Source organism: Schistocerca nitens, chromosome 7, assembly GCF_023898315.1.
Source record: "Schistocerca nitens isolate TAMUIC-IGC-003100 chromosome 7, iqSchNite1.1, whole genome shotgun sequence".
Taxonomy (NCBI): Eukaryota; Metazoa; Arthropoda; class Insecta; order Orthoptera; family Acrididae; genus Schistocerca; species Schistocerca nitens.
The window spans coordinates 429,409,771-429,437,505 of record NC_064620.1 but is presented as its reverse complement, the minus strand read 5'-3'; the positions used below and the strand labels follow the sequence as shown (position 1 = coordinate 429,437,505).

Below are 27,735 nucleotides of genomic sequence, written 5' to 3'. Positions count from 1 at the left end.
CACTACTCCTGATGAATTGTGGTTCGTGTTGAAGCTGCATGGCCAGCTGTACCTGTCCACGCCATCCAAGCTGTGTTTGACTCAATGCCCAGGCGTATCAAGGCCGTTATTACGGCGAGAGTTGGTTGTTCTGGGTACTGATTTCTCAGGATCTATGCACCCAGACTGCGTGAAAATGTAATCACATGTCAGTTCTAGTATAATGTATTTGTCCAATGAATACCCGTTTATCATCTGCATCTCTTCTTGGTGTAGTAATTTTAATGGCCAGTAGTGTAATTATTTGACAAGTGCTAGCAAGAGCACTTGACTTCATGAAACAATTTCCGATCAACAGCAGTGTAAACAGTTTAAGTCAGTTGCTAAATAAAAAAAAATCCATACGCAATCAGGAAATTAACAGCTATTTACCAACACCTTGGTTTACAGCCGGCCGCGGTGGTCTCGCGGTTCTAGGCGCGCAGTCCGGAACCGTGCAACTGCTACGGTCGCAGGTTCGAATCCTGCCTCGGGCATGGATGTGTGTGATGTCCTTAGGTTAGTTAGGTTTAAGTAGTTCTAAGTTCTAGGGGACTGATGACCACAGCAGTTGAGTCCCATAGTGCTCAGAGCCATTTGAACCATTTTTGAACCTTGGTTTACAAGAAGCAATACAGTCCACTTAACCGTACGAGTATTGTAAATAATTCAGTGATCAACCATCCAGCTAATCTTTATGTATTAGTTGAGTAAAAGGAACTGTGTTTAACGCACAAAATATCTAATGTACAGTAAAAAAACAACAGCACATGGTAGTTCTTCAAATATGAACACTATACTAAATTACAGCCAACTGAAGTTCAGACAGTTCGTAACAGCGAAAGAAATTTGAACCTTAAAACGTCAACAAATTACAAATATCAGATCATTTAGACCAACCAGCTGTTTCATAACATATATATGCTCAGTAGTGCAATCCTGCTGTAGAATTGTATATAACAGCGTAACTGGGACTCCTACTTTTACTGTAACCAGGCTGTGGGATACATTAATGCTTTAAACAGTCTTTCAGCTATCAAACCAACCAAACAAACGCTCACTGCTGTTTGTGAACACCGGTGCAAACTGGCGCCTCAGACTGGGGTACAGTACTCTCGTTGGACTCGTGCTCAGCGACTACGCCGGCTCTGACCAGTCACAGTGGACAACACGCCCCTCACAGGACCGCCCGCTCGCGCTCTCACTCTACAGATAGTAGAGAGCCTGTATAGGGAGAGAGTGGCCAATCGGACGATACGGCGGCCATTTTTCTGCCAAACTGCGGGCGGGACTTTTGAATGGCCAGTAGTGGAGTAGTGGAGTATACACTCACTGAATCAAAAGCACAAGACAATATGGCGAAATCATTCGTTAAATGCCTTTCTTTACAGCTATAATACACTCATAGTAGCCTACTACGTACAGCACAGGAAAATTTGATACAGTGGCTGTAAAAATTATTTCTTATTTGCATTTATCTCCTTTAAAGTTCGTTTACTAGACATATTCCAATGAAAGTAACGCAAATAAAAAAATATAGTGTATAGCATTTGTTTTGTATCGGAAGCGCATAACACTAAAGATTTAACGTACCTGTATTACGTCAGATGAATGAAAGTCGTAAGCAGTTGTTTACTTGTGACATGCAAAAAGTGTGAGTCGTATTAGTACTTCTTGTCACGTCTCATATATACATGCTGAATAACTCTCGTAAATAACAAGCGAAAACGATTACAAAAATCAGTTAATGTTAAATGTAGGCTACTGTAATAACGACCAAATATAACAAGAAAACTACCATATCCCTTCTACCCCACAGTAAGTAGGCCTATTAAAAACTGTCTTCAAGAGTACCCACAATTATTTACTACGAATAATGTTTCAGCAACCACGACAACTGCGGAAAAAGTGCCCACAACTTGCCTGCGTCAACAGTCAGGCAATAATACTGAAACGAAAATAATGCCTAGTGTTCTGATTCGGAACGAAATAAAGTTTGATGCTATATAGTCGAATGAGCATGGCACAACAATTACAGAAACTTTCCGTTTCTAGCAAGGACTGTCAGATATTGGCTTCAGAAAAGCTTGTGATGCTACCAGTATGCACGCAAACGCTAATTACGTACTAAAAACGATATACAACTAAGTCGAACATGCATGCACAACGCATAACAAGTCTCCCAATAATTCAAATGCCTTTTAATCGTTTCCAAAAGTCCTCTGAACTTTAATTCAACTCAAAAGCACGGCGAACATAGGAAGCGCGAGAGACGCTTGGCAGAAAAATGGCGCCAAAGCTAATCAACCAAACACGGGCAACTTCACCTATGGCCACACTCTCTGTATACAGGATCTCTAACAAGCAGCCGCGTGACACGCCATGTCGCAGAGTATCGTCGCACCACCGCGAAACCAAACTTGGAGGACTCGAGAGTAACCGACACGCCGGGCGCACTTAAATAGTCTTCCAGTCAAATACACTCAGCTCAGCGTCTCTGACCAGAGGAGCACTACTCTAGCCGTGCAGCCAGCGCGCAATGCTGACACAGGTTCTGCGTAATAATAATCTGCCCTTTGTCAAAGTCGCTTATCTCAATGGATTTCCCCATTTGCAGGCCATATCTTCGCTAGGATGATCCCCCGTCCGAGTCTGCTCCGCTTACTTTTTTTTTTTTTTTTTAACCACGTCACGTGCCCGCAACACCGCCAGGCGACATCCAATGTCACGGTGGGCAGTAGTCATAATGTTTCGGCTTATCAGTGTAGATGGCACGTAGCGAGCAAGAGAATATGAAATTGTTATAAGTGGTATTAGAAGGCGCTGCAGGTTGCATATAATCTCTCAGTAGCGGCAGCTGAAGCAATCCGTATATGGGGAAACATCCTAATAGACACTTCAAATTTTGTATTTCTTCAGAATGTATGAGAAATTTTGAACAATTACGACAAATGGCAGAGCCGTAAAAAACCATCATAACGGCGCCTATGCATTAACTCGTTACAAGCAACGTGACGTAGTTAAAATCTTGATTGAGGATAAAGAAACCGTGGTGAACATCCATAAACGTATGTGTACAGTGTGTGGTTGCACGCAGCTGCGCGCTGGATAAAGTGTGTTAAAGCGCCAGGAAGTGCAGAATATGAGCTCCACGTTAGGTACCACCCATCACAATCACTGCTCCCGACACGGCGAATGCATGCTATTATTTGTGCGGACCTATGCATCACAACTGGATGTTTGGGTCTACAGCTATCAATGATCATTGGTAATATGTGTGAGTTATTGAGACTCTTTAATATTCGAAGTTGTGCTCAAGATGCGTTCTATGAATGGTCTCAACAGACCATATGATTCAAAGAAGTGCCATTTTAACTGAACTGTTGGAGCAGTTTGAGGGCAATGGAGAGTGCCTTTTGTCACGGATCATTACAGTTGCCGCACCCTGGACTTATCACTTTCAACCGAAGACAGAAAGGCTGTCACTGGAGTGTCACCACATGAAAACGTAAGGCAGCTCCCTCTGCTGACAAATTCATGATGACGGCCTTCTGGGATAGTGATGGTATCATTCTATTTATACAGAGGCATACTTCAAGGCTCTGAAGAAACTCTAGAATCGTTTTCCGATGTGGTCGTCCGCCATCCAAAATATGTGCTCAGCGACAAACTCACTGAAGTGCATTTATAAACGGTTCTGTGGTTTCACTGGTTTTGACGTCGCGCCAACTGCGCTAATAATTTTTATTCCACTCATTCACTCACAGAAAGGGCGCTTTTTGTTCTGTGATTTTTTGGAATGGTGCGGAGAAGAGAATGCTCATCTCTGCCCCTGTATCTATAATAATGACACCTAGTATGTCTATTTTAATTTTTTACTGTCGACTGCCAACGTTCCTTAAATTCACAGCATGGGTCCCCATCACAGTTCTTAGTGCATTAGTATAGGTGCATAAGATCTGTACAATGATTTATGTCCTGATGTGTCGGCAGCTGGGCCAACACCTTGTAGATAGAAGTGGCTGAAAATGCACGCGAGACTAACGCAGACGGGCGTGAAGTACTGGAACAGGATACGTAATTAATGCTATGAAGAAAAGTACGTAGCTGGAATAATACTTATCTTTATTATCTGGTGTGGTACATCTCTTGGTAATACAAGTGAATCTCTCTCCAGATATGGATTAACTGCGCCTTGCTAGGTCGTAGCTATGGACTAAGCTGAAGGCTATTCTATCTGTCTCTCGGCAAATGAGAGGAAGGCTTCGTACGTCTGGTCGCTAGCCATGTCGTCCGTACAACTGGGGGGAGTTCGAGTCAGTGTCGCGAGACCTGCCTTGTGGTGGCGCTAGGTTTGCGATCACACAGTGGCGACACGCGGGTCCGACATGTACTAAGGACCGCGGCCGATTTAAGTTACCACCTAGCAAGTGTGGTGTCTAGCGGTGACACCACATGTCCCTCATATTCCCATCGGGCAGTTCATTGGGATTCTTTCAAGTTGCAGCCCACATCACCTGATCAAAAGCTTCATTACGTAAAGTGGCACTGACCACTAGATGTCACTAGAGGCAGATCCGCCAGTATAAAAGGGAACGGCGGGTATTATGTTGTCAGTACAAAAGAAGTAACCACAATGAGTCGGTCAGGCAAGCTCAGTGACTTCGAATGTGGACTATTCATTGGATATTACCTGAGTAACAAATCAATCTGGAATATTTAAACCCTTCTAATGCCGCCCAAGTGGATTGTTGATGATGCGATTGTGAAGTAGAAAGCGGATTAGTAGCACCATGCCCCTTCTACAGAAAAATACTGACGAAATTTCAGTTAAAGAACCAGTTAATGCCACTACAGACACATATTTCACGATCATCTTCAGTTATCTGACTAGTTAGGATAAAGACTCACACCAATATCCAAGAATTAAGCGCAGTCAAGTGATGGGGGCCATGTTTTCTAAACTTTGGTGATTAGCAACTGCAACGTTAATAAACACTGACGAGACAGCAGACTCAAATGATAGATTATAACAAACAGCATTTTCATTATACGCAAAATTCGAGGTCGTACAGCAATTCTACTACACCACAAATAGATACACCGATACATCCGAATGACACTGAAAATAGGTATCTACCGTCAGTGACGAAAGTAGCAGAATACAGTGACAACACACGTAATTTCCCTATCGTCCAAAACAAGACATCACAATTATTTCAGTACGATACCTGTTTATATTATGTCAAGCTAAATCGTAAATCCACCTTGGAATTGTCCTCACAAGCAACGACTTCCTTCCAACGCAGAACGATGTCACTGGAACCGCCTGGTAATCTTTTAATAACTTTTAACATTCATCTCAAATATGAAGTGAGTGCAAAGACCGATTCATATTAAACTCGTATTTGGACAGCGTTTATATAGGGATAAAGATTACTGAAGCCATAATTCTATTTCTCTCTGTGTAGTCTAACGTTGCTACGTAAATAATGATGCGTAATGTAATCCACAGATTAACCACTACATCTTTGTGAGTATGATCGCTGACTTTTCCTATCAACTTCAAATAAATTCAGTTCTGATTTTCACTCACTTATAACTTTTCTTAACTTTTATTAGTATCGGCCTCTTGTGTAGTTTGCGGGTACCAACGCAATTAAGTTATTTTCACTGAAACCAAAACGTCCTAATACCAACTAGAGATTATGTTATGCGAGAAGCTAGTAATTTCGTTGAAACTTAAATCTTTGCTTTCATCGTTTTGTAAGAGTTTCTACTGGTTCACCTTTACGTAATAAAACTGTTTTCAGAGATTATTCGTCACTCAATTTCAACCAAAATACGTTTCCCTTGCACTTTGAAATTAAATATCCTTCACTTTTAGGGTGACACTTGAACTTGCAATTACAACACAATGAATTACAATCAATAGCTAGTAAGTAACCACACGTAAAGGTTTCTTTTGACCCAAGAAAATTTGTCTTTATTTGGGCTAGGTATCTCAATACGAGTTCAAATCTCGTAAGTGATCGAGTGCCAATAAAGATTACCCCTCCCCCCCCCCCTACAGAAACGGAAATTCAATAACAAACAAAAACATAGCAAATACCCTAGGCGCCACCGCCTCTTTTGTCTTAAATTTAATTAACAATTCAAACGAAATTGGGCCTCTTCAGGCGTTAGCACAACGCGACCCACTAAAGTTCCCTAAATTAAATCAGGCGACTCGTCACTTCTACTAACCAAGTTTTTTGTTTAGTTATGTATTGCTTGTAAATGGTTCCTTTCTATTCCCGTCACTTACCAACTGAGCCTACTGGTGCGCTCTCTCTTATCAAGGTGAAACAGTTCTAATATACACGAGAAAATTCTAGATCCGCTGTACGGTCGTGGCATCCAAACAACAACCAAAAATGTGTTCGAAGCTTTCACTACTAAACCACTCCCAAAAACGGCTAGCAACCCAATTACCTCTGGGTGAGCCGCAACCACTAATCATACAACACAAAAAGGATCTCAGGTTTTACCGAGTCCCTAAAAAAAATCATCAAATGAAATTCTCTCTCTCTAATACGGCTAATACTTACCTATCACAGCAAAATAACCACTCCTTCCTCCCGAACTGTCCACAGGACGAAAATCAGTCGACCGCCCAAAAACACAGTTTCGCCAAAGCAGTGTCTAATACGCGACTACTTCAAAATCCCGGAACCTACATATATTCCGCAGCTCGGCCTTGGGAGGAAAAATACAGTCGCAGCTACGTCTATCAACAGGGGCCTAAACGATAAAGTTGACACACCGTATCCGTAAACTGCACAAAATACTACACTGGCTTCACCAGCCAAACTCCTTCACCACTCCCAAGCCTTAAATATCAATTGCGGTGCCTCTATGCAACACGCAGTGGATCGGCACTATATCCGACCTAGACCTACCCCGAGATTAACAATATCGGTAAGAGATCTAATGGGGAACTAACTATTTTCTGACTTCATAGAATGGGAACCGTTTACATGAACAAACACACAACGCCACGCCAACTTTTGAAAGTTCAATTAGTATTCCTTTTGGCAGTCGGGTAACGTCGATAGCGACCGGCTGCGTCGCGTCGCTGACGCAGCATCTCCGGACTCTGTGATGGCGAGTTGTTACATCGCTGAAGCCGCACGCGTTCACCACCTGCTTTCTCTGAGGCGCTCTCGGGTCATCTAGAACATCTTATATCGCCTTTTAACGCACCATACACAGACGTATGATTATTGTATTCACCAGGTGTTATTGGCCATTTACCGGGTTTCTTGATGCAATAATTTACCAACAGCCGTATGTACTGTAGAAATTTATTTTATAAACTTCTTATGTGCTACCAGTTTCGGCATTACATTGATGCCATCTTCAGGCCCCATACGTCATAGTCGTAAAATCGCTATACACGGGAGGAGCCATATAACTGGATCCGTGAATCAAATCGTTATGTAACAGCTCTTGGCGGCCAGGCGACACGTATCTAGTTATATGGCTCCTTCCGTGTATAGCGATTTTACGACGTGTGGGGCCTGAAGATGGCGTCAATGTAATGCGAAAACTGGTAGCACATAAGAAGTTTATAAAATAAATTTCTACAATACATACGGCTGATGGTAAATTGATGCGTCAAGAAATACATGCCAGCCGCTGTCCCACGGTCCATAATGGATAGACGAAGATTTACCGGATCGGATGTTCAGCAGTTGTAATGGCGAACGGAATCCGTGCTTTTGACACAGCACAAGTGCGCTACCGCATCGAACAGCGCAAGTGGAGAAGCCCTTGGAAGGAGAGGATATTCGGCAAATTGACTGGTCTGCCCGTTAGCTTCGGCGTAAATCCCATCGAGAGCCCGTATGAGATGCATTGTGAAGACGTATTGCAGTACACTCACATACACCAACGGCTATCCAACAGTTGTCAACCGTGCTGGAGGAAGAATGGAACGCCCTAGGACCAGAACACCTTATCAGCCTTGTGGCCCCAATGATTGCACGTTGTAGAGTATGCGTTGCCTTCCGTGGTGATCACACACGCTGTTGAGAAAGATTTCCCGCCTTTTGTTATGTCCAGGGGATCATCACAAATCGCGGTGACTTCAGTGTGACAAATAAATACGTAAATGTCGTGTGAGTAGACCGTTCGCCAGGTGCAAGTCTTTCGATTTGACGCCACTTCGGCGACTTGCGTGTCGATGGGGATGAAATGATGACGATTAGCACAACACCCAGTCCGTGAGTGGAGAAAAATCTCATACCCAGCCGGGAATCGAACCCGGGCCCCTACGATTGACATTCAGTCGTGCTGACCACTTTTTTTTCATTTCATTGGTCATAACATTCCACAATAGTACATAATATTCAACTGACATTTAAAAGTAATAAAACAAACTAAAATTAATTACAGGTTCCTTGAAATTTTAGAAAAAATCCAAGTCTAAACCAGATAGTGATGTTCGTCACTTGATTGTATTTGTTTTTCAAAGATCAAATTGTCTCTCGTTTCTTCATGTTCTCAATCGCATCATCGAAAATGGAGTTCACATGACTGTTCTTTTGAGGAAGTTGGTGTATGTATCATAATAATTATTCATGCGTAGTAGCTCGTGATGCTGGTCGGAGATGTACGTCCAAAAATCTCCTTCGCTCCTTTCTTCACTGGACAGCAAGTAAAATACCGCGTGTCCCTTCAACCAGCTGACGGCATTTTTCTTCCATGTGGGGTATAGCTCTTCTTCCGGGTATAAAAGGCACGTTGGCGTTATCAAATACGGCGATTTTCTCTGCATAGTTGTTATTTTTTTTTATTGACAACCATATATTATTTGAATTTCCACAGACAAATTGATGTTCTTTTGTGTCAATTAGGTTGCAAGTGGTACACAAAGGGAAATCAGCCAGACGAATGGAATGTAGCCTGGAGTTCGTTGGAAATTTCCTATTCACAAAATAGTACCACAATGACCGCACTTTCGTTGATAAATGCGGGTGGTGTATCCAGATATCATGCCATGAGTGACCGACGTATTTTTGTTCTATGATGTTTTTGGTCTGAAAGTTCATTAAGTTTTGGTATATTTTCTTGACTTTGATGACATCTTTCTCGGGTGTTCCCAGTCTAATGTAGCTATATTCTACGAAGAAATTTTTTAGGTGCTAAAGTTCATTTGGAATGTGGTGAACGTCTATTGGGGCGTCCTGGCTGGCCGGTGCTATTTCATTTAATAGAAATGCGGCTACACTATTGACTGAGCGCTTCCACAGTTTATATGTTTTACAGACGTACGATGCTTGTGCTTCATTGTACACGTCTGTGAGATTCAATCCACTTTGTCAGTCGGTAGAGTCAACGTTTGGTACTTGACTTTGAAGATGTGGCCGCGGCTGACGAAGTGGCCAAAAGCAGCCAAAATCCTGTTCGCCACTTCCCTCGGCATTGGCAGGGCTTGCGCCACGTAATTTAATTTAGAGAATAAATCAGCTACCGGGGGCGGACGGTGTGATTACTGTCTCTGAATACAAGTATATTTTCTGTTCGCGTCATTTCGTATTTCTTTGAACTACCTTCTGTATTATACGAGGTGCATTCAAGTTCTAAGGCCTCCGATTTTTTTTCTCCGGACTGGAAAGAGATAGAAACATGCGCATTGTTTTAAAATGAGGCCGCGTTCATTGTCAATATGTCCCAGAGATGGCAGCACCGTACGGCAGATGGAATTTTACCGCCAGCGGCGAGAATGAGAACTGTTTTAAATACTTAAAATGGCGACGTTTTCCTTACTTGAACAGCGTGCAATCATTCGTTTTCTGAATTTGCGCGGTGTGAAATCAATTGAAATTCATCGACAGTTGAAGGAGACATGTGGTGATGGAGTTATTGATGAGTCGAAAGTGCGTTCGTGGGTGTGACAGTTTAATGAAGGCAGAACATCGTGTGACAACAAACCGAAACAACCTCGGGCTTGCACAAGCCGGTCTGACGACATGATCGAGAAAGTGGAGAGAATTGTTTTGAGGGATCGCCGAATGACTGTTGAACAGATCGCCTCCAGAGTTGGCATTTCTGTGGGTTCTGTGCACACAATCCTGCATGACGACCTGAAAATGCGAAAAGTGTCATCCAGGTGGGTGCCACGAATGCTGACAGACGACCACATGGCTGCCCATGTGGCATGTTGCCAAGCAATGTTGACGTGCAACGACAGCATGAATGGGACTTTCTTTTCGGCGGTTGTTGCAACGGAGGAGACGTGGATGCCATTTTTCAATCCAGAAACAAAGCGCCAGTCAGCTCAATGGAAGCACACAGATTCACCGCCACCAAAAAAATTTCGGGTAACCACCAGTGCTGAAAAAATGATGGTGTCTATGTTCTGGGACAGCGAGGGCGTAATCCTTACCCATAGCGTTCCAAAGGGCACTACAGTAACAGGTGCATCCTACGAAAATGTTTTGAAGAACAAATTCCTTCCTGCACTGCAACAAAAACGTCCGGGAAGGGCTGCGCGTGTGCTGTTTCACCAAGACAACGAACCCGCACGTCGAGCTAACGTTACGCAACAGTTTCTTCGTGATAACAACTTTGAAGTGATTCCTCATGCTCCATACTCACCTGACCTGGCTCCTAGTGACTATTGGCTTTTTCCAACAATGAAAGACACTCTCCGTGGCTGCACATTCACCAGCCGTGCTGCTATTTCCTCAGCGATTTTCCAGTGGTCAAAACAGACTCCTAAAGAAGCCTTCGCCGCTGCCATGGAATCATGGCGTCAGCGTTGTGAAAAATGTGTACGTCTGCAGGGCGATTACGTCGAGAAGTAACTCCAGTTTCATCGATTTCGGATGAGTAGTTAATTAGAAAAAAACTCGGAGGCCTTAGAACTTGAATGCACCTCGTACTGTACCAGTTCTTTCTGAGTATGGTCAAAGTTTCATAGAGCTATGTTATTTGGAAGTGACACAACAAGCGAAAGTTACTTTCGTTCTTAAGTTTTACACACCAGGATACTTTATGAATTACTTACATTTTTAGTTTTCCTGTTACTTTTGACTGTCCGGTGTTTCAGAGCTTTTTAGAGTACCTGAATTAAGCGAAACTGACGTGGCTGTTCTTTGATTGTTACAGGAGCCCTCCATTACTAATGTGACCGAGGTACCTGAGGAAGGTAAGGTCATAGCACAAATCACTGCCTCCGACCAAGACACGGCAGCAGTCCTGGAACTCTCCATCGACTGGGACGCCTCTTCCGCCACCAAACTCGGTAGAAAAGTGGACGAAGTCGATCAACTTCTCTACACAGGGTGAGTTCTCAGCGAAAGTCTAAACGGAGTTTCCCCAGGCCGTTATAGCACTGAACATATCTCAGAAATTTCAAGTCGTGCCGTCTTCCTCTTCAAGTTATCGATTTATCTGCAGGTTTGTAGCCGAACGTGCTTCATGTTTTCTAACGAGTATTATGTCACAGAAAGTTCTACATCCTCGATTGCCGGCCGGAGTGGACGAGCTCTTCTAGGCGCTACAGTCTGGAACCGCGCGACCGCTACAGTCGCAGGTTCGAATCCTGCCTCGGCCATGGATGTGTGTTATGTTCTTAGGTTAGTTAGGTTTAAGCTATTCTAAGTTCTAGGGGACTGATGACCTCAGAAGTTAAGTCCCATACTGCTCAGAGCCATTTGAACATCCTCGATTCGCCACAAATTGCATAATGTATTAATTCCCTTCGCGTCCTTGGAATTTCCGTAAACCGATAAACCATACATAAATGTATATAGTTCGACATAATATCTTAATATATTACTGATTCCATTACTTTGGTTCTTCTCATTTCATTAAAAGACTGCGGGCCGCAACTTTTCTCGCTGAGACAGGGTTTAGTTTCCTGTTACCACGACGTAGACCTAAGTTAAATTTCACCTACCTGCTTCTTATCTTCCATCTCAAAAAATCCACTAAACAATACGAGAGAGTGTGATGATAACTGTTTACTTTCTTATTGTGCCTTATTAAATTTTTACCTCGCTATAGTGAGGCAAGAAGATTTTCATTGTTTGGTGCTCAGTTGCCTAGTTGGCGTGCTGTACTCGGCTTACCTCTTCATTTCCTACGTCCTAATTTTATTGTTCAATAATTTCAGTCTCTGTCTTCCCACTGTTTTTACTCTCTGCAGCTCCCTCTAGAACCATGGAAATTATTCCCTGGTGTCTTAGCAGATGTCATATCTCCCTGTCCCTTCTTCTTGTCAGTGTTTTCTAGATATTCCTTTCCTCGCCAATTCTGTGAAAAACCTCCTCATTTTTTATCAGTTCACCTGGTATAGCACAACATCTCAAACTTCGATTCTCGTCTTTCCCGGTTTTCCCACAGTTCACGTACGACTACCATCCAAGGCTGTGCTCCAAAAATGTGTTCTTAGAAATTTGTTCCTCAAATAAAGGTCGATTTTTCGTACCAGTAGACTGCCTTTGGCCAGGAATGCCCTCTTCGCCTGCGCTAGCCAGATTTTTACGTCCTCCTTGCTTTGTCTTAGTTGTGTTGCTTGATAGTAAAATTCACTTCACCTACTTTTCAGTCACTTATTTTTATGTTAAGTTTTCAGCTAATGTCATTTCTGCTACTCCTTATTATTTTCGTCTGTCGTCGGTTTACCCTCAGCTCATGTTCTTTATCATTAGACTAGTCATTCCATTCAGCACGTCCTGTAATTCTTCTCCATTTTCACTAAGGGTACAATGTCACCAAGGAAACATATCATAGATATCCTTCCATCCTGAATTTTAATTCCACTCCTGAAGCTTTTTTTTATTAGCGTCATTCTTCCTCGAAGGATGGATTGATCAGTAGTGGTGAAAGACTGCTTCCTTGTTGGCTTATACCCCTATTTAATCCGAGCATTTCGTTCTTGTTCTCCATTCGTTATTGTACATTCTGAATATAGTCGTACCTATGCTTACTCCAATTTTACTCAGAATTTCGAACGCCTTGCATCGTTTTACATTGTCAAACACTTTTGTTAATCCGCGAGTCCTATGACCGAGTAACTGTTTTCCTTAAGCGTTGCTTCGATTAATAATTTCAATCTCAGAAATGCCTCTCTGGCCGATTTACCTTTTCTAAATCGAAAATGGTGGTCATCTAACGGATTGTCAATTATCTTTTGCATTCTTTAGAATATTATTCTTACTAGCAACTTTGGTGCATGAGCTTTTAAGCTGTTTGTTCAAAATGGTTGAAATGGCTCTGAGCACTATGGGACTTAACTTCTGAGATCATCAGTCCCCTAGAACTTAGAACTACTTAAACCTAACTGACCTAAGGACTTCACACACATCCACGCTCGAGGCAGGATTCGAGCCTGCGACCGTAGTGGTCGCGCGGTTCCAGACTGTAGCGCCTAGAACCGCTCGGCCACTCCGGCCGGCAGCTGTTTGTACGACAGTATTTGCACTTATCTGCTTTTCCTCTATCCAGGATTGTATGCATGATACTTTTCCGAAATTCTGATGGTACCATCCGAGTCTCATAGATTCTATAAACCACGTTTGATTGCCACTTCCCCCAGTACTTTTACACATTCCGAAGGAATGTTATCTTACGTCTTCCAAAGCTCTGTTAAACTGTAATACTCGATTCCCTATAAATTTCGTATTGAGTCACATTCCTTCGTCTGTCACTTCAGCAAGCAATTTCTCCCACTCATAGAGGCCATCAATATATTCTTCCTCCTGTCTCCTCTTTCCATGCGTTTAACATCGGAATTTCTCTGCCTTGGAGGTGGAGCCCCTCTGCGCCTACACCGACGTGTGACCATCACAAGTAATCTATTGTCATCTCCGTATTTGTTAGTTACTAGTCGAGGACTTCAAGGGATATGGGGTCGGGATGTTACCCGTGTGTCTGGGCAGGAATACCCACTACCATGATCGCATCCAGGAGATAGGTACTGGGCGAAAAGCGAACGAAGAGTAGAGGTTTCTGGGGCAGAGGAAAAAAAGTGTCAGGGCAGGCGCCAAGGGAAAAAACCTCCGCGATAGTCTGGTCGGATAGTAAGGGCAGTAGCGCTTTCTTGCTATCTGCAACAGATTATGCAACAGTAGGGTTGTTGTTAGTTTTGGGTATCGCACAATGTTCGGCACCGTTGTCATAAGTTAGGTCGTCGTAAAGAGTGTCAGTCCTTTCGAGGAGGGGTACTGCTGGGCTGGACACCTGCGAAGTCTCCTGGGCCAGCTACAGCGTCTCTACCTGTAACATGGCAAGGTTGCTATATATGTGGTCGATTGGTCATCAATTGATCATTGTGTAAGGATTTTGGTTGAGTTTGTTGACATTTAGTGTGCAATACGGCTTCCATGCGTTGCTGGTTGGTCGGCTAGTTTATATCTGATGGTGCTAGTTAATTTCACTGTGCTGTAGGGGTTCACCAGTATTTTTCTTCTCTGTGTGTTTCTGTTATCCATAGGCGGTTAATTGTAGTAGTGTTTTTCCACCTGTGGCTGTGATCGTAGTTACCCAAGTTAAGGATGAAAGGATTGTTAGCGTATCTCATTTTCTTGTACGATCGAGTGGCAAGTTTTTTGAATACCTCCTTGAGAATCTCAATGCGGTATTCTCTGTAAAGGTCTGCAATGTGTGTGTGTATCGTGGAGCATTGCTTACGATACTGAGCGCTTTGTTCTGTATGATCTCCGGGCGGCGCAGACGTGTTGGAGCTGCGTATCCCCAAACTGGAGTCGCATACGTCATCATTGGTGTAATGGTCTACTTAGTGTCGTGTACATGGAGCTCGACACCCTCCTATTGAGCCTGCTTTGTCTGATGGGCATGGGGTAAAGCTGCTTGAGCGTCGCGTTTGCTCCGTTGGTTACGTATTGTATGTGGTCCCCACATATAAGTTTCTGGCCCACCCAGGTACCAAGGTATGTGACTTTGTTACAAAAACGTATTGGGTGTATGTGGAGTGTTATTTTTCTGCAGTTTTGGTGTTTGTGCAAGTGTTTTGGTTTGCGTGCGAACAGAACAGCCTCGCACTTGTCGACGTTTACTTTAACACGCCGTCGTACCAACCAAGGCTCGGCGGTACTGAGTGCTGTCTGTAATCGTGCATTAATGTTTGACCATTTCCAGTCTTGCGCGAGGATCGCCTCTTAATGTTTCCGCCTTTGCTTTTGATTTCATCGAAGGCTGTTTTGACTAACTGTATGCTAAACCTGTTCTTCCGACGATCATTCCTCTTTCGATTTCTACACATTTTTCCTGTGATCATTCCGCTTTAGCTTCCATGCACTTCCTATTTTTTTCATTCCTTAGTGTTTTAAATCGCAGTATTCCTGTCTTCTCCCAAACATTTTTCTGTTTCCTTCTTTTGTCGATCACTTGAAGGGTTTCTTCTGCTACCCAAAGCTTCTTGGTAGTTATTTTCTTTGCACCTACGTTTACCCATCTAACTTCTGTTATTCCCCTTTTTAGAGATGTCTACTCTGGTATTAATTATCGCATTATTTACAGTCATAGAACGCTTCAAAAGCATCTCATCTGTGCTCAGAACTTCTTTATCCCACTTACTTCCACATTTATTCTTCTGGATAATTCTCTTAAAATTCAGCCTGCTCATCACCATTACTAAATTGTAATCTGAATGTATATCTGCTCCTGTGTACTTCTTATAATGCGCTATCTGATTTTGGAGTCTCTGTCTCAGCGTAATGTAGCCCAAGTGGGATTTTTCAGTGTCTCCGGGCCGTTTACAAGCATACTTCATCCCATTGCGATTTTGGAACAGTGTATTCACTGTGATGTTGGAAAGGTCTATTCGCTATACTAGCTGAATTTATTTTACAACTCGATTACTCTTTCTTCTGTCTCATTGCTGGTACCTAGCCCATTATTCTACCGCAAATTGTTCTTCTATTTGCTCTTATACTACAGCCTCCCAATCCCCCGCAGCTATTTGACGCTGAATTATCATTTCAGTGTCCTCATGTTCTTTCTTTACTACACATTTGAAATTACTGAATGACAATGGAAACACTTTGGATTCATAAGCGCTTCTTAGTTTCGATTTGTTTGGTCGTTTATCAAAAATTACAGCGTTTCCATGAAGCTGCGGCCGTTTTGACAGTGTTCGCCGAAATAGTCGCTTCTTCATATCTTTCGAGGTGCTGTAAGGAACAATGTCGACACCGAGGAACGCGGATTCCTATGAGAAACTATAGCCCAAGGTGAACGTGACAGCATTATATACTGTTTTGTCAAAAGTCATGAGATAGCGATATGCACATGCACATGTACAGATGGCGATAGTACCGCTTATAGAAGGTATAAAAGGGCAGTGCATTGGCAGAGCTGTCATTTTTTGCTGCCAGCGGTCAGCAAGGTCTTTGCGCGACTATTATCTCCGACGCCTCCTGCGCCACATCCGGGACGAACATCTCCTGCCGGACGAACAATGTGGTTTTCGCCCAGGCCACGCGACGACATCTCCTTGAAGAGGCCCTTGATGCCATCGAGCATCGGGAGTACTTTGGGGCTATCTTCCTGGATGTCTCGCGCGCGTTCGATTCTGTATGGCATGAGGGGCTTCTTTACAAACTCCTGGACCTCGGCGTGCCCCTGCCGAATGTCCGTCTCTTGAAATCCTACCTCGCCGACAGAAGCCTCCATGTACGGACGGACACCTGTCGACGCTTGGTCAGGGCCGGAGTTCCCCAAGGCTCCGTCCTTGGCCCCACACTCTACATCCTCTACACTGCTGTCATGCCCCGGATGGACAGAGTCCACCACGCACTCTATGCAGACGATACGACGCTGTACACACGGAGTATGGATGCAGCTCTGCTCCAGCGCCGCATGCAGGCAGCAGCTGACACACTTAGTCAGTGGACGAGAAGGTGGAGCCTTAGCTTCAATGGGGCTAAGACGCAAGCCCTACTCATCACAAAGAAGCATGTCCCAGCTGACCTCCCGCAGATCATCATCCGGTGAACCGCCGTACCTTGGGGCCCTACAGCTGAGTACCTGGGTGTGACGCTGGACAGAGGATTCACATGGCGACAGCATGTTGACGATGTCGTCAGAAAGGTCAGGGGTAGAATGAAACAACTATACCCCTTCCTCAATCCGCTACCACCTGAATTGGGTGTTGCGCTTTACATCATTCTTATACGCCCGTGCATTGACTACGCCGCTGTGGTTTGGGGCAATGCTGCAGCGACCCACGTCGGACGACTACGACGGCTCCAGAACCGGATCCTGCGGCTGGTGCTGCACCCACCTGCCTCGGGACTTCCCGTCAGTCGACCTCAACCGGGTGTCAAACATACCTACTGTCTGTGATAGGTTCCGCCAGGCTGCGCGGCTCTTCTATGAGAAGTCCGCTCAGTCCACAAATCCGCTCCTCCGAGCACTGGGTCACCGGGTGCAACAACTTAACGCAACCAGGTGGCCCCACCTGCTTCGCGACCAATAAATCACAAATGCGTCAGGAAGACACCATCCCAGCCGACTGCAAGGACATCATCATGAAGTCAGGACAACGTCCGACCACTCGCCACCTTGGAGGTATAGCTCTCACGGTTGGACTCCATCGCACAACAGGGGTCCATGTGCCCCTGCCATGCAACAGCAGCACAGCTGTCATTTGTAGTCAGCTACTTCTTTTTTACACGTTTTCCGCCGTGATTACGGCGGCACTAGGACCACAGAATGGTACTTGGAGCAAGACGCGTGGTATATTCAGTTTCGGAAATCGTTAGGGAATTCAATATTCCGAGACTGATAGTGTCAAGAGTGTGTCGAGAATACCAAATTTCAGGTATTACCTCCCACCACGGCCAACGCAGTAGCCGACGGCGTTCACTTAACGACTGAGAGCAATGGCTTTTACGTAGGGTTGTCAGTGCTAACACACATGCAACACTGCGTGAAATAACCGGAGAAATCAAGTTGGAACGTATGACTAACGTATCCGTTAATACAGTGCGGCGAAATATGGCGTTAAAGGGCTGTGGCAGCGTAAGACAGACCTAGGGCCTTTGATAACAACACGACATCGCCTGCAGCGCCTCTCCTGGGCTCGTGACCATATCGGTTGGACCCCATATAACTGGAAAACCATGGCCTGGCCAGATGAGTCTCGATTGGTAAGAGCTGATGATAGGATTCGAGTGTGGTGCAGAGCCCACGAAACCATGAACCCAAGTCGTTAACAAGGCACTGTGCAAGTTGGTGTTGGATCCAGAATGGTGTGGGCTGTGTTTACATGGACTGGACTGGGCCCTCTGGTCCAACTGAACTGATCATTGACTGTAAATGGTTATGGTCGACTACGTGGAGGCCACCTGCAGCCATTCACTAACTTTATGTTCACAAACAACGATGTTATGACACTGGGCCACATTTGCTCGTTGTTGATTTGAAAAACGTTCTGGACAATTCGGGCCCGACATGAATCCCTCTGAAAATTATGGGACTAACCGAGAGGTCAGTTGACGCACAACATCCTTTACTGGAAACATTTTCGCGATTATGGACGTCTGTAGAGGCAGCATAGCTCACTGTTTCTGCAGCGGACTTCCAACGACGTATTGAGACCGTGCCACGTTGAACTGCTGCAATACACTGGGCGAAAGGAAGTCCTACACAATACTAGGAGGTATCCCACGACCTTCGTCACCACAGTGTATCTGTTCCCAATCACCACAAGGACAGATCTTTTCTCCTCTAGCACGTATTTTAACCGTTTGTCTGTGGACAAAGAAGACCCGTCAAGGATTGCCAACGCAAGTTTCAGTTTACGCGGTAGAACGATTATAGTAGATTTGTTATGAGGTTGGGCTTAACAGCTATGAAATAATTTGTAAACTTCATTGTAGATGACAATCGGCAGTTTATTATTATGTATTTTTGTGCTCAGTGCTACCGATTTCGATCAGCAGACCATTATCAAGCCGAAGCAAAGCGTAACCAGCTTGTCATTACAAAATTTGAAAAAAAAAACTTCAATTTAATTCCTGTTACAATAATCTCAAAAAGACACAGATATGTAGGTGACGCACACAAGACGATCACCAAATGTATGAACGACTTTTGTGTGACTCCTACACATCTGTGACTCTCACCAAACGTATGATCGTCTTTTGTGCGTTTCCTACATATCTGTATCTGTTGGAGATTACTTCACGTCAAATATGTAGTGGCAAGCTGGTTACACTTTGCTTTGGCTTAGTATGGTCTGCTGATCGAAACCGGTAGTAGTTAGCATAAAAATAAACAGCTGATGGTCATCTACGATGAAGTTTCTCGATTACAGTAGTGTCCAAAAACTAGAGCATGCTAAAATGTTCACATACGTAGCCAAATCCATGAGTCGAAAAAGAGACATGCCATTTTCTGCCCGATGAGAGTGAAAAAGTGTGAAATTTCAAGGTTGAAAAGATGTTCTCCTCAGAACTTGGGACCTGCTTAAACTGGACTTACGAATTCTGGAGTCCAGCTGGCATGGCTGCAACATTGCTTTTCAAACAGGGGAGACGGCACAGTCAAGTTTCAGTTCCCAGCTGTTAAGATTCGATTCTAGTAGCTTCTTTTTATTAATCACCAGTTTCGTGACAGGCATAATGCGTCACGTCACGACTTCCCCAGCCAGCCCCTTTATTTCACAGTATCACTTGCGTCCTCAATTGTTCGTTTGATATATCCTGATCTCTGTCTCCCATTACACTTTCTACCCTCTACGGCTGCTCTACTACAGTGGAAGTTATTTTCTGATTTCTTAAAACATGTCCTATCATCCTGTCCCTTCTTCTTGTCAGTGTTTTCCACATGTCTCTCTCGGAGAATCTTCTCATTTCTTCTCCTATCAGTCCACCTCATGTTCAACATTCTTCTATAGTACCACTTCTCAAACTCTTCAATTTTCTTTGTTCCCGATTTTCCCTCAATCCATGATCCTCTTCCATACTATGCTGTGCTCCAGAAACACATCGTTACAAATTTCTTCCTCAAATTAAAGTCTGTGATACTAGTAGTCTTCTTTTGGCCAGAAAAGCTCTCTTTGTTTGTGCTAGTGTCCTTTTTATGTGCTTCTTGCTTTCTCATTCAACTGTTATTTTGCTTCCAACATGGTAAAGCACCTTCACGTCGTCTGCTTTTTAGTCACGCATTCTGATGTTAAGTTTAATCGCTCATCTCATTTCTTCTACTCCACATTCTTTGCTTCTATCTGCGGTATACGCTCAATCCATATTATATGTTTGGTAGACTAGTTATTTCATTCAACAAGTCCTCTAATTCTTGTTCACTTTCACTGAGGATAGGAAAGTCATCAGCAAATCGTATCATTTGTATCCTTTCACCCAGAATTTTAATCGGGCTAATGAACCTTTTCAATCCATGCACTATGATCTTGGTCTTCATTTTTACAGGTTACATAACAAAAATGAAATGTTGTACACTATCTCTTAACTGGCATAAGGTGGTGTTGTGGACCCTCCTTCAGGTCTATAATAATGTTACACTTATAAAAATACTGTACTGCATGGATTTTTGAATGATTTTAACATTTAATTTTTTTTCAGACTTATTGCCATAATCACAGTATTTTTACACAATACATCATCACTTCACAGAAGCATACCAAATGTATTCCAAAATACAGTAACTAATTTCAGATTTTTTGATGCTATTTCTTAGATTATTTTGGCTTTAAATATTTTTGCATGTACTTTTAAGCACTGTTAGATGGATATGAATGTATGTGGGATAGCACACATGGATAGTTAGTCACATGCCCACAGTGGGATAAGCCTTTTTGTGCATGATGTTCACACCTCATAACCATTGAAAATGTTGTTTCTCAGTATCCCTGTGGGTGAGCTATTGTTTGCTCTTAGAACAGGTTTTAATTTTGATGCAAGCAGAATTGCATATTTGGTTTTATTTTCTTGTCTCTTAGACCTTACTATAGCTTGATGATGATCACAAGATGTATTTTCAAATTAAAATGCTAAGTGTTTTTACAGGAGAGTAAGCCGTTTTGAAAATAATAAAATAAACCATAATATTTATCCTTTCTACCAGATCTCATCAAGTCTTCGTAAATTTTCTCACATCAGGATTTCAGCCTTCCATTCACCTTTTCCTCCAGTCTTTTTACTTTTTCTCTTCTCCTTTTCCTCTTCTTCTACTCCTTTTCCTCTTCTTCTATCCCTTTTCTTCTTTTTCTATTTCTTTTCCTCGTGTTTCTCTTCCATTGCCTCTTGTGGTGCTCCTTTCCCTCTTGTTCTATTCCTTGCTCTTCTTCTACCCCTTTTCCTCTTCCTATACTCTTTTCACCTTGCTCTACTCCTTTTTGTCTTGCTCTACTCTTCTTCGTATTGCTTTACTCCCTTCCCTCTTGCTCTAATTCTTTTCGTCTTGCTCTATGCTTTTTTCTCTTGTTCTACATTTTTCCCCTTGCCCTAATCATTCTCGTCTTGGTATAATTCTTTTCGTCCTGCTGTACCGTTTTTTCTTGCTGTGTTTCTTTTCATCTTCTACTCCTTTTTGTTGTGCTCTACTAGTTTTCGTCTTGCTCTTCCCATTTCCTCTTGCTCAAATTCTTTTCGTCTCCCATCACCCTTTTTCTCTTGCTCTACACCCTCTCCTCTTGGTCTACATCCTTTCCTCTTGCTGTAATCTATTTTCTCGTGCTCTAATCCTTTTCCTCTTGCTTTAATCCTTTTACTCTTGCTGTACTCCTTTTCGTCTTGCTCTAGTCCTTTTCCTCTTGCTCCTATTCTTTTTGTCTTGCTCTAATTTTTCTCTTGCTTCACCTCCTTTCCTTTTACTCTAATCCTTTTCCTCTTGCTCTACTCCTTTTCCTTGTTCTCTACTCCTTTTTCTCCATTCCTTTTCGTTTTTCTCTACTCCTTTTCCTACTCCTCTCCAACAGCTCCTTTTTTTCTTTCTTCTTCCTCCAATACTCTTCTTTTTTCTCTATTCCTTCCCCTTCACTTCATTCCCCTTCTATTGTCTTCCTTCTCTTTTCCTTTCTCTCCATGACCATTACTTACCCTTCGTTCTTTTAACTTATCCCATCTTGCATGTATTCATTTTACAGATTCTTCAGTATTACACTGAGCATCACATCTTCTAACATATCTGCTCCGTTAATACCCTACACCTTACGCACATGCCTCATTCAGCCCCTTCCCCATTATCATCTTCCAGTTCATCATTTCCCAATGCAAATCCTAATTGCTCACTGCAGTGTAAGCCTGCAGTATTTCGTTTAATATCATGACCTTAACAGCACCATTGCTTTTAAATTTAATAGTGGATTTATTCAGTTATAACATCGTCATTATAAGCCATCATTCTAAGAGTTTTGCAAGCACGTACATCAATTATTGTAGCTTATTTCTGTAGTTTCTTTTTTAAATGTTTCTGGCTCATGATCACTGTACCTCATCTCTGGACAGATGTCATAATGAAATAACAACAAGGGAAAGAAATACAGGATCAGTTCATATCATTTCACTTTACTTAATGAATCCAGCACATCACTTTCTATTTTTGAAAAAAAAAATGTAATTTCGCTTAGACCCATCTGTCAAACACTATGTGTCTTTCCGTAGCGCCTTCGAAATTGAGACTATTGAAGACAATAAGAGAAATGTAATGGCAAACTTAGTTACCACTGGATATCCAGAACTGGACTGGGGCAAACTTGACACCATCTACCTCGTGCTGGTGGCGCACGACACAACTACGGATCAGAAGTATCTTGATAACAGCAAGAAGACAGGTGAGTCACTTACTTTCCCTCTATCACAAATGGAACATGTGTATTTTCCTGCCTGTGCAGTACACTTACGGACAATCACTGAAACTCCGTCCAAACCCAACAGTCCTGTATACGATAACACTTAGGACGTTATTTTGCTTTTATTATAACATTCAGCCGTAAGAGAAATATTTATGCTACTTATAACACACTGAAAGCAGATTTTTCCTCCACTTTTCCTGAAGGACAGTCAGTAGTTGTTGCCAGGCAAATTACTCTGATGCGAAATCGGTTATATACGGGATTCAGGATGAAACCAGGTGATACACTTACTTTTCTTCTAATTATTGTGGAGTGGTCTTCTCGTTGAAGACAGCAGCACTGGTACTCAAGCCAGATTCTAAATTGAATCCAATGTACACGGTACGCGTTACTGCCTAAAATATACAATGTCTCTCAGTTCCGTTAGTGCTACGGGTGTCAAAAATGAAATTTATTCAGAATAGTTTCCCCCTGACCCAATACACAGCTGATATCGTTTTAGAAGTGTTTTGAAACAGTCAGTGTAGCAGTTAGTAATGCAGTACAATTTTCCTGGATGTCTTTAATTGTATCGTAACGGTGTGTCCTTTCATGGCCAACTTTTATTTGGGAAACAACCAGAAGTCGGCTGGGGCCAAATCTGGCCAATACGGCGCGTGATTCAAGACTGTTATCCGTTTTCTGGCCAAACACTCGAGCACGATATTCACTTTGTGGGATGGAGCATTCGGGTCGAATTCGAAAAATTCTCCCCCACCATTTTCCGACAGGTGTCAGACACGTACTGCTGCATTCGCAGTCAGTACGCCCGCTTCAGCGATGCTAGCACTTTGACCTTTTGCATGGCTGTTGTTGAAACTTCAATTTCGTAATGCTCCAACCCGCTACGAGATAGCATTGTACTGTGGAATTTCACACAACCAGTCCTAACGGAACTGGGACACACTATGTATTAAAATGGACACTTGCGTTCACTCGGCATCACCCAGAAGTAACGGTCTATTCTGAACCCACCAGACCATCATTACAACAGTTCCTGGCACTGCCTAGACACTCTTGTAGCTGTGATATCATTCATCATGACTGTTTTTTTGATTGTGAAGTCGTGAAAGTTGGTGCAACATGAAACGGATGTGAAGTATTCATTGACCCCTCCCGCCGGAGGCCCGAGTCCTCCCTCGGGCATGGGTGTGTGTGTTATTCTTAGCATAAGGTAGTTTAAGTTAGTTTAAGTAATGTGTAAGTCTGGGGACCAATGACCTCAGCAGGTTGGTCCCTTAGATATTCAGACACATTTGAAGTATTCATTGCCGTTGATTCTGTTTTTAGTCCAAATGACAATCACCATCGATGACAAAAACAACAACGCGCCAGTATTCAGTGAAGTGGGCACGCTGAGTGTGAAGGAAGAGGAGGCCGACCTCCCGATCGCATTCATAACCGCAGTGGACGCTGACGGCCCTGGTAACAACGATGTCACATACTCCATTAGGTGAGTAAACACTTTTTCCATCACAGTTACGGGTTGTCGAGCCTGAATTCGTAATACACATAGCTGCCAGATAGGAGTTTTCTTCACTTTAGCTCCCTAAAGGTAAAATCTAAGGTAAGACTTTTTATCAGTTAAAAATGTCGGTGGGTGTAAGCCATGTAAACAAGCAACTCCGAAAATAAGTATCTGCCAGTTGGATGGCGTCGAGTGAATCTGTCATCAATAATATTTCTGTTTACAGGCCAAACTCAAGTTATCTTGAATCGGTGCACAGCGTTGACTACTGCTGCAGCTCTGCTATAGGAATTTCTGAGCATTTCACTATGTTAAACATGTTAATGGACTGTACAGGACATTCCAATGGGAAGTCCAATATAGGAAAAATATACTATTTTTGTTTCTACCAATAACAAACGGATTACAAAGTGTACCGTCAAAAGTGTAAATACGTAATTACTTTCATGTGTAAGTGCTGTTTACAAGTGTGTAGTACATCTTACCAACCTTAAAGAATACTCCTTCTGCTCGCGTAGACACCAAAAAGTACGAGGGTTATTCGGAAAGTAAGGAACAATCAGTCGCGAAATGGAAACCACAGTGAAAATCTGATGAACCTTTGCACAGATGTGTTGGGCAGGGTCTCTACTTCACCTGTAGATAGCGTCACGTCGCATCCCACAGTTCTAAGTGCACAGTGATCACGTAAAGATGCCTAGAAATACACTCCTGGAAATTGAAATAAGAAAACCGTGAATTCATTGTCCCAGGAAGGGGAAACTTTATTGACACATTCCTGGGGTCAGATACATCACATGATCACACTGACAGAACCACAGGCACATAGACACAGGCAACAGAGCATGCACAATGTCGGCACTAGTACAGTGTATATCCACCTTTCGCAGCAATGCAGGCTGCTATTCTCCCATGGAGACGATCGTAGAGATGCTGGATGTAGTCCTGTGGAACGGCTTGCCATGCCATTTCCACCTGGCGCCTCAGTTGGACCAGCGTTCGTGCTGGACGTGCAGACCGCGTGAGACGACGCTTCATCCAGTCCCAAACATGCTCAATGGGGGACAGATCCGGAGATCTTGCTGGCCAGGGTAGTTGACTTACACCTTCTAGAGCACGTTGGGTGGCACGGGATACATGCGGACGTGCATTGTCCTGTTGGAACAACAAGTTCCCTTGCCGGTCTAGGAATGGTAGAACGATGGCTTCGATGACGGTTTGGGTGTACCGTGGACTATTCAGTGTCCCCTCGACGATCACCAGTGGTGTACGGCCAGTGTAGGAGATCGCTCCCCACACCATGATGCTGGGTGTTGGCCCTGTGTGCCTCGGTCGTATGCAGTCCTGATTGTGGCGCTCATCTGCACGGCACCAAACACGCATACGACCATCATTGGCACCAAGGCAGAAGCGACTCTCATTGCTGAAGACGACACGTCTCCATTCGTCCCTCCATTCACGCCTGTCGCGACACCACTGGAAGCGGGCTGCACGATGTTGGGGCGTGAGCGGAAGACGGCCTAACGGTGTGCGGGACCGTAGCCCAGCTTCATGGAGACGGTTGCGAATGGTCCTCGCCGATACCCCAGGAGCAACAGTGTCCCTAATTTGCTGGGAAGTGGCGGTGCGGTCCCCTACGGCACTGCGTAGGATCCTACGGTCTTGGCGTGCATCCGTGCGTCGCTGCGGTCCGGTCCCAGGTCGACGGGCACGTGCACCTTCCGCCGACCACTGGCGACAACATCGATGTACTGTGGAGACCTCACGCCCCACGTGTTGAGCAATTCGGCGGTACGTCCACCCGGCCTCCCGCATGCCCACTACACGCCCTCGCTCAAAGTCCGTCAACTGCACATACGCTTCACGTCCACGCTGTCGCGGCATGCTACCAGTGTTAAAGACTGCGATGGAGCTCCGTATGCCACGGCAAACTGGCTGACACTGACGGCGGCGGTGCACAAATGCTGCGCAGCTAGCGCCATTCGACGGCCAACACCGCGGTTCCTGGTGTGTCCGCTGTGCCGTGCGTGTGATCATTGCTTGTACAGCCCTCTCGCAGTGTCCGGAGCAAGTATGGTGGGTCTGACACACCGGTGTCAATGTGTTCTTTTTTCCATTTCCAGGAGTGTAGTTTCGCCCACCAAGTATGCGTGCCTGACGGGAGATTTCGCCCCATTTCATACAACCCCACGTAACGTAACTGTCGTGCTTGGCGTTCTTCATGGTAATTCTCGTCCGTACATCGCAGGGGCAATGAAGGACCCCTTGCAGCATTTTCGATGGGAAGTCTTTGATCACTCGCAGTACAGCCCCAACTTGCCTTCCCCTGATTTTCATCTCTGCTCAAACGAACCGCTGGCTATGAAGACAACATTTCGGCACAGACAACACTGCAGTCCAGTGTAGAAAACTGCCAAAAAGCACAGGCGGCTGCCTTCTATGGCGAGGGTATTGGAAAGTTGGTATAGCGCTACGACAGACGGCTACGTCGGAGCGACGGAGGGAAGTAACTGCCAGGTGTAGCTGGCTGTTGCAAATAAAACCCGTTTTGATTTTCACTGTGGTTTCCATTTCGCGGACGATAGTTCCTTACTTTCCAAATAGTCCTCGTTTATACTATAAGCACTTAAAAGGAAACGACACATAACAGCACAGCATAAGCTCGTAACACTGACCAACATCTCTGTAGCGAACAGGCGGCAAGCTTTGGTTTAAAGCTGCTAGAGTATACACCATACTGCCTTGCTAATTTTCCCACTTAGTTCAATGTAGGAAGTGGTCCAATATCAACAATATTACCCTCCGAACTCTTGTGTAGGAAGAAATTTGAGCTACAGTATGCAGTTGGCAAGGAGAGACGAAATAGTGACGTTAACTCTCGGATTATCTCACTGCGCCAGTGTACTGAAACAAACCCCAAATCCTTCTGCACTGTCTCAGTGAGGAAAAGCGGGTGAGTCTGCTAATGGTGATCGTTCCGTTGGATGTAGACCAGCTCGGTGACTCCCTTGTGTTATTCTAGAGTAGTAGGCTAAACGCTGGCACTAAATCCCACCATCTCGTTTCTCTTTCATAACCATCATCATCATCATCAACAACAACAACTACAACAACTACAACAGCAAAACCACAAAAACCACAAACTCAATACTCCATGTGGAATCATCACACTGAGTGCAAAAAATACAAACCTTTCCCAACCAAGCTGCTGCGGTTCTCCAGTTAGGTTAACAAGTAGCCAAATTTAAGCTGGATTGTCCTGATACATTACCCGTGTTAAAATGGACCTTTTACCAATTGCGGAAAAGGTCGATATCGTGTTGATGTATGACTATTGTGATCAAAATGCCCAACGGGCGTGTGCAATGTATGCTGC

The 27,735-nt window shown here is 43.9% G+C and overlaps 1 protein-coding gene across 1 annotated transcript in view; it reads left to right on the top strand.

Moving 5' to 3' along the window:
• LOC126195147 (cadherin-23-like) overlaps positions 1-27,735 on the top strand; it is a 460,891-nt gene that overhangs the window by 177,979 nt on the left and 255,177 nt on the right. The window contains exons 13-15 of the mRNA XM_049933652.1: positions 11,176-11,351; positions 22,662-22,831; positions 24,182-24,344. Of these exons, the coding sequence (XP_049789609.1) occupies positions 11,176-11,351; positions 22,662-22,831; positions 24,182-24,344 (509 nt within the window). The remainder of the gene's footprint in view (positions 1-11,175; positions 11,352-22,661; positions 22,832-24,181; positions 24,345-27,735) is intronic.